At 31.7% G+C, this 11,718-nt stretch overlaps 2 protein-coding genes across 2 annotated transcripts; one reads left to right on the top strand and one right to left on the bottom strand.

Moving 5' to 3' along the window:
- Positions 1 to 6,999: 6,999 nt before the first annotated feature.
- Positions 7,000 to 8,678, bottom strand: MRS44_010407 (uncharacterized protein; the record flags this gene model as incomplete). The annotated part of the gene is made up of 3 exons (XM_065620110.1): positions 7,000 to 7,168; positions 7,365 to 8,194; positions 8,322 to 8,678. 3 exons carry the CDS (start codon positions 8,676 to 8,678, stop codon positions 7,000 to 7,002), a joined length of 1,356 nt encoding a protein of 451 aa, XP_065476299.1.
- Positions 8,679 to 9,175: 497 nt separating this feature from the next.
- Positions 9,176 to 11,602, top strand: MRS44_010406 (uncharacterized protein; the record flags this gene model as incomplete). The annotated part of the gene is made up of 4 exons (XM_065620109.1): positions 9,176 to 9,213; positions 9,345 to 9,837; positions 9,882 to 11,492; positions 11,546 to 11,602. The coding sequence occupies 4 exons, from the start codon at positions 9,176 to 9,178 to the stop codon at positions 11,600 to 11,602; spliced, it is 2,199 nt and encodes a 732-aa protein (XP_065476298.1).
- Positions 11,603 to 11,718: the final 116 nt, after the last annotated feature.

The following is an 11,718-nucleotide window of genomic DNA, read 5'->3' as shown; positions in this document are numbered from 1 at the left end:
AATCTCTTATATTATTAGTAAAGCTTATATTAATAGCTATAAGGAGTATATCCTCTTTAGATCCTTAATTTATATTAAAGCTAAAAGTATAATCCTTAGTCTAAAATACATATTATAAGACTTAATTCATAGCTTAATAATATTAAGGGCCTAGGTTTTAATTAAACCTTATACTCTTATTTATAATAAAAGTAATATTTAGCTAAGATATTATTATAATATATATAATTATATTTATTTATTATTAAAATTACTATTAAAATTACTATTATTTATATATTTATATAAGCTAAGATATATATATTATATATTTAATTAGATAAATTTAATTAATTAAACCTATAGACTTTTATTTATTATTAAGTCTAGTATTAAGCCCTAATACTAATATTTTTTAGGTTTAATAAAACTCTAATACTAACTCTAAGAATTAATCCCTCTAAAACCTATAATACTAATAACCTCTATTTCCTAATATTATATTTATAGCTATATAGCTAGATCTTAGCTAACTATAATAAGACTTCTTTAATCTTTTTATTTAGTATTATAAAAGGTATTAATATTAATAATATAAGTTATAAGCTATGCCTTATATAAGTATATATTATTATTATCTCTTAAGCTATTAAGGAAATTAATTTCTTTTTAGGAGAGATACTTATATTTCTATAGCTTTTTTTTAAGGGCTTTAAATAAAAAAAGCTTTTTTTTAATATAATTAAATTAATTATTTATATTATAACTAAGTAAAAAAAGGCTAAATAAAAAAAATAAAAATTATAGCTAAAAATTATAAGTTTAATTTAAACCTTTTATTTAATAGGCTATATACTTATTATAATACTTTAAATAGCTCTATATAATATTATTTCTTATAGCTTATTATAAATACTTTTTATATTTTTATAAAGCTTATAAATCTCTTTAGTAAAATTATCTTAGTTATATAAGAAGGTATATTAATAAGTATTAGTTATATTACTTTAATTTATTAATTAAAAGTCTTTATAAAAAATAGCTATTATAATCTTATTAATATATTATTAATTAATTAGCTAGTTATAAATTAATTAATTAATTAGTTATAGTTATTATTAGTTATAATTAAATCTCCTCTTATAAGGATAATAAAAGTAATTTTAACCTCTTTAAGTAATTAAGAATTATAAGGATAATTAAAAGGTTAATATTAGAGGGGAGCTATTATATAAAGGGGATTTTAATTATTTTAGCTAATTAAGATATAAGCTATTTATTATAAATAAAGCTAGTTTTAGTATATTATTAAAGCTATTAATAATTATATAAATAAACCTTATTAATTTAAGCCTATTAAGACCTTAGGCTTTAGGTATAGAGCTTTTATTATTAAAATTATTAAGATATTAATTAAGATACTTTAATCTCTATTTTAAGTAGCATAAAGTAATAAAATAATAATTATATTTATTTTTCTTAAATATAAATTAATATTCCTTAGGGATATTAATTTATTATAAAAAAAGAGTTTTTTTTATATTATTAAAATAATTATCTTAAAGTAAGGTAAAGTATTAAAAAGAAAATAATATATCTTATTAATATAAATAGCTTAAGAAAGCTATAGCTAGTAATTCTCTTAGTCTTATATAATTTTTATCTCTAGGAATTAATAAAAGGGTTTTTTTCCCTTAAGGTAATATAATTCTTATAGATTCTTTATTAGTAGTATTATATTCTCTTATATATATTTTAAAAAATAAAAGATATAATTATTTATATAAAAAAATAAAATAATATTATTAATTATTTAATAATAATCTTTATTTAATATATTCCTTATATTATTACTTAAAAGCTTTTTTTTAAAGTAATATTATTATTTTAAAAAAGACCTTTTTAATTTATATAAGGCTTTTTAAAGCTTTAATAGTTTACTTAGCTTTTAATATCCTCTTAGTATTTTTATAAAAATATTCTTATTAAGTAAGATATATATAAAAGTATTAATTATATTATATTATAATATCTTATAATTAAAGTAATTAATAATAACTATTAGGGTTTTAAATAATATACCTATAAGTATAGCTATATATATATCTTAGTTATTTCTTATTTATTCGTTTTTATAAATTATAAGATATATCTTAACCTTAAAAAACTTATTATATTTATTTAATTTATAAGTATATACTTAATAATACTCTAAGACCTTATAGCCTCTTATTATTAGCCTTAAGACTTTTATTTATAAATTTAATCACTTATAGCTTTAAAAGTATATCTTTTTAATCTTATAAATTATATTTTAATATAAATAACTCTTTATATTTATATATAAGCTAAGAAATTATTTTAATAATCTTTAATATATATTAATATTAGGTAATTTTTTATTAATAAATATAAGGCTTTTTATATTACTCTTAGGGGCTTTTTATATATTTATATTTAAAAAGTAAATTATATTTTTTCTTAGTAGTAATAAATTAAGGCTAGCTAAGCCTCTAAGTATTTTTTAATTAATACTTTTATAATACTTTAAGGACTATAAGGTCTTTAAGAGAAATATAATATTAAAGAAAAAGTTTATATATATTTTATTAAAAATATTTTTATTTTTCTTATATATATTTTTTTTATTATATCTTTTTATATTTAATCTAATAACTTATATATAAATAAATATTATTAATAAGGAGTTAAGTAATATAAAAAAGACTTTAAACTTAGCTAATATATATTCTCTTAGTTTAAGAGGTCTTTTTTTATATAACTTTTTTATTAATTTTAAAAAAAAGTTTTAAGGTATTTTTCTTTTTTTATTATATTTTAATTTATTAATTTTATTTAGTTTTTTATTTAAAGCTTATATAGCTTATTAGCTTAATACCTTTTACTTTATTATAAGCTCTTAGATTTACTTTTAAATTATATTAAGGTTTTCTTTAAGGAAATTATTTCTTAAAGACTTAACTTAATTATTAAAGAATTACTTTTTATTAAATATAATATCTTAGGTTATAATTACTTTTTTATAAAATAGATTTTATATATAAAATAAATTACTTAAGGTATAATTAATAAAAAATCTTATTTATCCCTAGGGAGCTTATTTTTATAAGTAATTTTATTATAACTAAGTATTAATTATAAGAATATATACCTTATAGCTAAATAATTATAAATATAAGAGGTTTAATTTAATATATTTTTAAAGTATTATTAAAAATAAAAGATTCTATAAAATATTTTTTTTTTATATTAAAGATATATAATTATATAAATATATTATTACTTTTATTATTTTTAATTAGAAATACTTTAAAAACCTAGCTTTTATTTTGTTTTATTTTTTTAAATAATAATTATTTTAATTTTCTTAGCTTTATTATTTTATACTTAGGTATTTAATATAAAAAGCTTATAATATATCTCTTTCTCTTAGAGATAAGTAATTACTTAAGGATAAATTTTTATAATGTTATTATTATACTTAAAGACCTTTATTATTAAGAAATATTAAACCTTTAAGAGCTTTAAGAATTCTCTTATTATTAAGAGGATAATATTTATATAATAATTAATAATATAATAATCTTATAAGTAATTTAAGCCTTTATTTATAAAGATTTAAATAAAGGTATAATTATTATAGCCTTAAGTTATTAAGTAAAAGTCTATAATAATATATTTCTTTAGTTTTATTTTTTTTATTAATTCTCTAAGGGCTTTTTAAATTATTTATTAAGCCTTAATTATATTATATATATTATAATTAATTCTAATAATTCTCTTAAGGCCTTAAGGGTTATTTAGCCTTAATTTAATATCTATTAAAGTAATTATAAGGTATTAAAAAATATTTAATTTTAGATACCTTAGGCGCTAATATTATATAAAAAAGTCTCTTTTAAGTAGTTTTTATATAATATAAACTATTTATATATATTTTACTTTAAGAAAAAAAATTATTAGTTTATTAATTATAAATATAATTTAATTAAGTTAGCTTTATTAAATTATTTCTTAATACTTTAAGACTTATTATTTATAAATTCTTTTTATTTTTTTAAAAGGGTTATTATTTATTTTTCTTAGGTAATTTTTAGTTAGCCTTATATCTTATTAAAAGTCTTATTTCTTAACTTAATAAATAAAATAAAATTTATAATAAGGTTAATATATAAGGTAATATTTTAAAGCTTTAGTTTCTTTATTAAGTTATTAGCCTCTCTTAAGGTAATAATAATATCTTTATAGTTATTTATTAATATTTAATTTATTTTTAATTAAATAAAATCCCTTATTAAGGTAACTTATAGGTTTCTAAGCCTTAAGATATCTCTAAAGATATATAATATAGCCTTAGAGTTAAATAATATATTATTTCTTAGAAAGTAATACTTAGTAATTAATAAAATTATTTTTTAATTATAAAAGCTAATAAGTTATAATTAAGTTAATCTTTTTAATTTAATTTTTTATATTTAATTAATTAAGTAATTAATAATAAAAAGAATTTATTTTTTATTATTTTCTCTTAAAGTATATTTAATTTATATTTTTTATATTACTTCTTAAGGAATATATTATAATAATTAACTAAGAGGTATAAGTAATTATATAGTAAGTATATTAATTATATACTTTTATTTTTAGTTTTTTAAGCTTTTTTTTTATTTTTTTAAAGTTTCTTTAAGATAGCCCTTTTATTATTTAAGTTTAAAAGCTTTTTTTAAGTTATTTTTATTAGCTATTATAAAAGTATTATATATTATTTTTTCTCTTTTTAGGGATTCTCTAATGTTATTAAGGGCTTATTTTATATTTATAACTATAAAGGCTATTATAAATTTATTTTTTTTTATATTATTTCTTTTTATTATATTATAAATAAGGATTTATAATTTACGAAATAATAAATAAAATATTTTAAAAAGGTCTAAAAATTATTAATTTATTTTCTTAATTTCTTAAAAATTTATATTTCTTATCTTATTAATTATATTATATTACCTTATAATTTATTTATTAAGAACTTAATAAAAAATTAAATAACTTTAATAAGATTTTATTAAGTAATTCTTATATATCTTCTAGGCTTTTTATTTTTTATTTATTATAACTAAGAAAAATTTCTTATATAAAGATTTTACTTCGTCTATAAGTATATTATTAGCTAACTAATAATAATAAATAAGAGGCTTATTAATTATCTTAAGGACTTAATTTTAAATTTTTATAATTTTTTTTAAGGTTTTTATATTTAAATAAGAAATACTTATAAAAGGTCTATAAAGAGTTATAAGTCTAAAGATTAATTACTAAGAGGTTTAAGATTTTATTAGCCCTTTAGCTATTATTTATATTAGCCTTAAAAAAAAGATTTTTTTCTTAAAGAATAATACTTAAGCTTTATATTAAAAGGGTTTTCTTAGTAATTATTACCTTAGTTTTTAAGCTTTTTTTTTTATATTTTATATATTTAACTTTATAAAAAGATTTAATATAAAGCTAAGCTTATTTTTAATTAATAAATTAATATAAACTTATAAATCTTAGTTTTTTATTTTTATCTTAAAGATATTAAACTAGGTAACTTAATTATTATTAAAAGCTAATTTTATATTTATATTTATTATTATTATTTAAGGAGTAATTAATAAGTATTTTTTTACTTAATATTTTAATTAATAATTATTAATTTATATATAAGACTCTTAATTATTAATAAGTTAGGCTTATTTTTTAATTTATATATATTACTTATTTTATTATTTTTAAGGGAATCTTTTTTTTTTTTTTAAGTTATAATATAGCCTTTTTAATTAGGCCTAGTATATTAATAATTTAGAGATTACTTAGCCTAATATTAAAGGCATATAACTACCCTTAGAGCTATTATATAAGGCTTAATTTAATAAAAGAGGTTTATTAGCTTAATTAATATATTACCTAAATATATTATATTTTTATATAATATAAGGCCTATTAGGTTATAATACTATTATTTGCTTTTACTAAATTAATATATAATATAATTAAAGCTTTTTAAAATATTTAATATCTTTTATTTAATATATATATATTTAATTAGACTGCTGACTGGGGATTGCGTATGAATATTTACTAGCTCTACTAGGTACTTAAACTAGCTAGGCCATTTGGATTTCCCTCGCACCGCGTCACGACTTGACCCCAGTCTTCCGGACTTAATATTTGAGGACATTGTCATGACCTATTCGGGCCTCGGCATTACTAAATTAGCAGATAGGCCAATCGCCATTTCGGGACTCGAATCCCGACCTGCGGAATTCTCCCGGACAAAAAGCGGGTTCGGCATATTCGCGGACCAACTTCACAGAAGTCTGCTATGGAAGCGCTCCGAGGAGGTGATGACGCCGATAAAGTTCGAGAAACAGCGCGTACCATCATGGCCTTGGATGGCCTACTCGGGGAGAATCGAGTATGAGAGTCAGCGTAGCTAGCTCAAACATAGTGAAATTTGCGATTGCATGGTGATATTGCGCTGGACGTAGACTACCTGGAAATCCTGGCCTCAGTTGTGCGGATCTCAAAGGGTCTTCACATAGGGAAGGATGAAACTCTCAGGGCCATGAAAAGTGGAAGCGTGGTGGGATGGATGAGATTCGACCGAGGCGGCGAGGAAGACATTCGAGCCTTGCACTGTGTGGTAATTAGCGAAGGGGAAACAGGTTGGGAGGATTATGTTGGTCCCTCCTGGTCCGAAAGACTATCGCCTAACAAGTTCTACTTCGTCTTGCTAGTGGTTCCTGCTCGCCCAGGGCCAAGGGAAAACCAGGAGGCTTACGAGAGACATGGTGTAGGGGTAGTTTTGGCGGCGTATGTATCATCACGCGATACAAGTTCCAAGGCAGTGGTGGTTTGAAGAATTTTCTGAATGCGTGTCAGCGAGGGATTTCGAGCAGGATCGGTCGTGTTAGAGTAGTTGTGGCCCATGGCCGGGCGGCTGTGGCTGTATGAATGCGTTCAGACCTTCTCTGCCAGAGACGACTGGAAGCTCGTTTCTGAGCTGTCGCGACCGGGGAATTCTTCGCCGAAGAAGCCCTGTAGCTTCTGCCAACCACCTCTCGCGAGGGATAAGGGAGTAAGAGACAGGGTTCGGGGGCGGGGCGCTGGGTAGTGTAATCCTCGCCAGCTACGGTCATTTACAACTTATTACGTAGATTGAACTCAGTGTTCTTCATTTAACAATAGATGAAACCCTTCAGCAGCAGCTCGGATGCTTCACTATATAAGCGCATAAAAGAATTCCTCGTCTGGAAGACGTCCCCTACTACACGTTTCCAAAGATTCCTTGGGTTGTTGTTATCTTTGTGAGTAAACCCACAAACCCGCCAACCAAACACATCACACCACTGAATACTGAAACTTGAAAGAATCCTCCATACTTGTCAATCAGTGCTCCGTTCACAGGTGGGCCAATGAGGGCTGCAAAAGAACTGAGCGCCATCCCCATCCCCATATATGTCCCATTGTCGCGAGAGTCCTTTGTCACGAGAGTAAAGGCTGCAGATGCTCCAGAGATAATCGTGCCGGAAGTGAAACCAAAGACGATAGCATAAACAATCAGCGCGGGTGTGCTTTTGGTCTCGTTTAGGCAGAAGATAACGATGCCAGTGCTGAGCCCACCCAGCGTATACATATTCAGCCGCCCGTACTTGTCAGCGAGAACACCCGGGATGATCCGACCAAAGGTTGAGGCTGCGTTGGTCATTGCCAGCAAATACGAGGCCAATGCTGGCTTCATGCCTCTTGTCACGGCGTATGTCGGAATGAAGAACAAGGGAGTGAACATGCCGAGGAACATGAAGAACAGGGAGCTTATCAGGAGAAGATACCTCGTGTTCTTGAACGCTTCAGCAATGAAGAAGGATGTTGTCCTCGGCGGCAGGCGCGGTTTGACCGTCAAGCATGAGAACCCCATCAGCGGTATCATGACGAACCCCATGATACGGACTGACCAGCCGAATCCAATAGAGGAGTCGTTCAACATTTTGGACAAGGCGATTGGAAACACGACTCCGCCGATCGAGGAGCCGGAGACGACGACTCCAAACGCAGCTGCTCGCTTCTTGTCGAAGTATTGCGAAACAGCTGCAAACGCAGGAAGCTGCATAAATGCCATAGCTACGCCCATGAGCACGCCTTGTGCGAGCATGAACTGCCAATACTTAGTACAGAGACTAGTCATCATGGTGGCGAATATATAACACAGAGCGGCGGGTCGAATAACCTTTCATTGTTAATGTAAGTTTTATATCAACGGCTCGCCATGTTCTAGAACTTACCCTCACCCCAAAGCGATCGAACATCGGCCCTCCTATAGCACCTGCGGCGAACTGGATGAAGGTCGACATGGATCCAATCCAGGCCACCTTGTCGGCTGACTCTCCACGGAGTTGGTGAGTCATGTAGTACTCTTGTAGGACTCCAAAAGAATTCGCAAAGCCAAGGCACGAGAAGAAAATGCATGCGCCTCCAGCGGCTACAAGCCAGGCTTGCAGGCCACCATCCGGCACTTCTCCAGGGTGATTGGCATTAGAGGACTCGGAAGAGATGCCCTTTTCTCCTGATTCAGTGCCATTAACGGAGTTTTTGGTGCGGTTTTCGTCTTGGTTGTGATTGCGGAGGTTGGTAGTCGACATGTTGTAAGTGTATTGTAAGTAGTGAGGAGGCAGAGTTTGGCCAAAGAGAAGGATAGGAGGGAGAATCAAACAATAATAAGTTGCCTAGTTAAAATTTCTTGTATGAGTAGGTACTGAAGATGAAGAACTACAAACATTCACAATCAAGATCCTTTTACCATTTTATACAACTATCGATCAAGAGAGATTCGGAGATACAGTCCCCTTACTGTGGGTCAGAATCGGGGTGGAGCCGGAGTCGGGGATCGGAGTCGGCAAATGGCGGACCATAGTGACCCAAAGCGCAATTCCTGCCCCATCTCCTCCGCCTGAGTTGTCGCAAACATCAATGCAAGAATGTCGGTCAATCAACATCGGGGTCGGGATTTCCGCTCCGTCTTGACGAACCGTAGCTCTTTCGTCTGAGATTAATCGCCTACTCTCTTCAAAGCTTCATTTGTTCTCTCGGTCTGGATAAGCCCGAACCCGTGTCAACAACCTACATCAAGATCTCAACGATGAGTGAACCCGAACGTCGCCGCAGACGGCCAGCCGTGTACGCCAAACGTTCTCAAAAAGTCTCGTCTACTAATCCGTTGCGTATTGTTATAGTTCATGCTCTCTTTGCAGAAAACGCAAGATTCGGTGCAACCGAGAGGTGCCTTGCAGCAACTGCGTACGCTCCAGAAACGATGCTTGCATCTATGAGAACCACCCTCTCCAGGTGCGAGGTCGAGGCTTTGAGCTCAGCCACTCTGCTTCGCATAATGCACCCACCATATCTACAGAGGCTTATGACGCATTCATGCCGACATCCCGGGATCAAGCCTCCAACACGAGCAGCGCTTCGACAGCTCCTAGTCATTCCGCAACATCTTTGGAGCCCACATTGACAAGCGCGTCTACCTTACCTACTCCACCATCCGGTCAAGATGTCGAGGCATTGAGGTCTAGAATTCGTCAACTAGAAGACCAGCTATCAAGGGGCCGTTCGGGGTCCTCCCAGTCGATGGTTTCGACGCCCACCTCGAACATAGAAACAACATCATCACGAATAGGCGGCACCTTTCATTTTTACTCCGAAAGTCATATATTCGGTCGAGCTTTGCCTATCACACGTGGGATCTCACATAAAACCCGCCTTTTTGGGCAAAGCCATTTTGTCTACACAATGACGTTGGTGAGTGGTCTTCTCTCCCGTGATACTAAACTAACAACTACCAGCTCAAGGATATGCACGAGATGCTTGAGAAATTTGCGCATGAAAATTCCCCTATTGTCACCTACTTAATCAAGTGCAAGGCTTTGGCGAGACTCATCAAGGCGCGCCGAGCACCTCCTTGGCCAACATCTTTGACGACTCAACTGCCCCCCAGAAGGGTCACAGATGAGCTCGTCGAATGCTACCTACGAACTACAGAGAGAATCTACCGAATTCTCCATGTCCCGACTTTCCGAAAACAGTACGAGGCTCTGTATACCTCCCAAGACGATCCCGACCGATCTTTTCTCGTTCAGTTGAAGCTCGTGCTGGCTTTAGGGGCTCTTACCTACGACGAAAAGTTCTCGATGCGCGTATCGGCTGTCCGATGGATCTATGAGGCACAAGCCTGGGTTTCGGAACCAGAATTCAAGTCACGCTTAGGCATCCAGTACCTACAAACCAACATCTTGCTGTTGCTTGCTCGAGAGATGGTGCAGGTCAGTGGTGAGTCCCCTTGGGTTGCCGCTGGTTCGCTGTACAGAACCGCCGTGTCCATGGGCCTACATAGAGACCCTGTGCATCTGTCGAAAAGAACAAGGTTCGTTTCAGAGATGCGCCGACGCTTGTGGAACACTATTCTTGAGATTTCTCTACAGTCCAGCCTATCTTCTGGAAGTCCTCCGCTCATATCTCTGGATGATTTCGACACCGAGTCTCCCGGTAATTTTGATGATGATCAGCTTTTGGCAGAGGATCCTGCACCCCGGCCGGAACACGAGTTCACGGAGCTTTCCATTGCCAGAGCCTTGCAAAAAACTTTCCCAGATCGCCTCAATGTTGCCAAACTTCTAAACAACATCGGTTCCCAGGGAAGTTACAAGGAAACCTTGCGAATCGATGCAGAGCTCAGGGCTTCTTACAGGGCCTTGACCCAAACCCTTCACGGCTGTAAATCAACTCCCGGACGCTCGCCATCCCAATTTGAGCTATGTGCGGTAGACTTCATCATGCGTCGTTATGTCTCAGCCCTCCATTTCCCCTTCCTCGGCCCGTCACTCCACGAGACATGTTACGCCTTCTCCCGCAAGGTGTCAGTCGAAGCCTCGTTCAAGCTCTGGTGCGCGGCATACCCTCCCTCCTCCGAGTCTTCCCTCGATACGCACTCCGACAATGATATCTTTCCTTCAAGCCGTTACGAATTCTCACGTTACACGATATGCGGCTTTGGTTTCTTTCGAACAGTGGCTTGGCAGGCCAGCCTCATCATAGCAATCGAGCTAAAGAATCAACTTCAAGAGGAAGAAAGCTTATGCCCAGCGCCGTTAAGATCAGACTTGCTATGTGCTCTAGAAGATTCAAAGACTTGGTCACTACGGTGCATCGAGGCCGGGGAGACCAACATAAAGGGTTACTTTGGAATTAACGTGGCAGCTGCACAAATCCAAGGCCTCCTGCAGGGCCTTTCAGGGGATGCCTTGGCCGAATTCATGATTAGAGCTGGAGAGGCAGCCGAGGAGAGATGTCTGCCCATATTGGAATCTGCAGCAGCGGAGATGGAAACGGATGAAGTCGACCAAAGCCAGCTGCCCTCGAATGCAGTGTTTGACTTTGGTGAGGATTGGGACTTTATGGTAAGTTGGAGTCGGAGATCTCCAACTCCACGGGTTACTAACAAGCTATTTAGATGTCTAATGGTATCTTTGATCCTGGTGACGGTGACCCCATGGCTTGGATGCTCTGATAAACCAATAAAATAACCCTCTCATTACCTCGACGGTAGTAGACACTAGTCATCGCTTGAGGGTTGTTGATTGGATACCAAGACTATAATTCATCTTGTTTCTCAGAGCTTTCAAA

This window comes from Fusarium solani (genome assembly GCF_023522795.1).
Source record: "Fusarium solani strain SB1 chromosome Unknown bctg00000006, whole genome shotgun sequence".
Lineage (NCBI taxonomy): Eukaryota > Fungi > Ascomycota > Sordariomycetes > Hypocreales > Nectriaceae > Fusarium > Fusarium solani.
The sequence above is the reverse complement of the archived record's forward strand: the minus strand, read 5'-3'. Positions and strand labels throughout refer to the sequence as shown.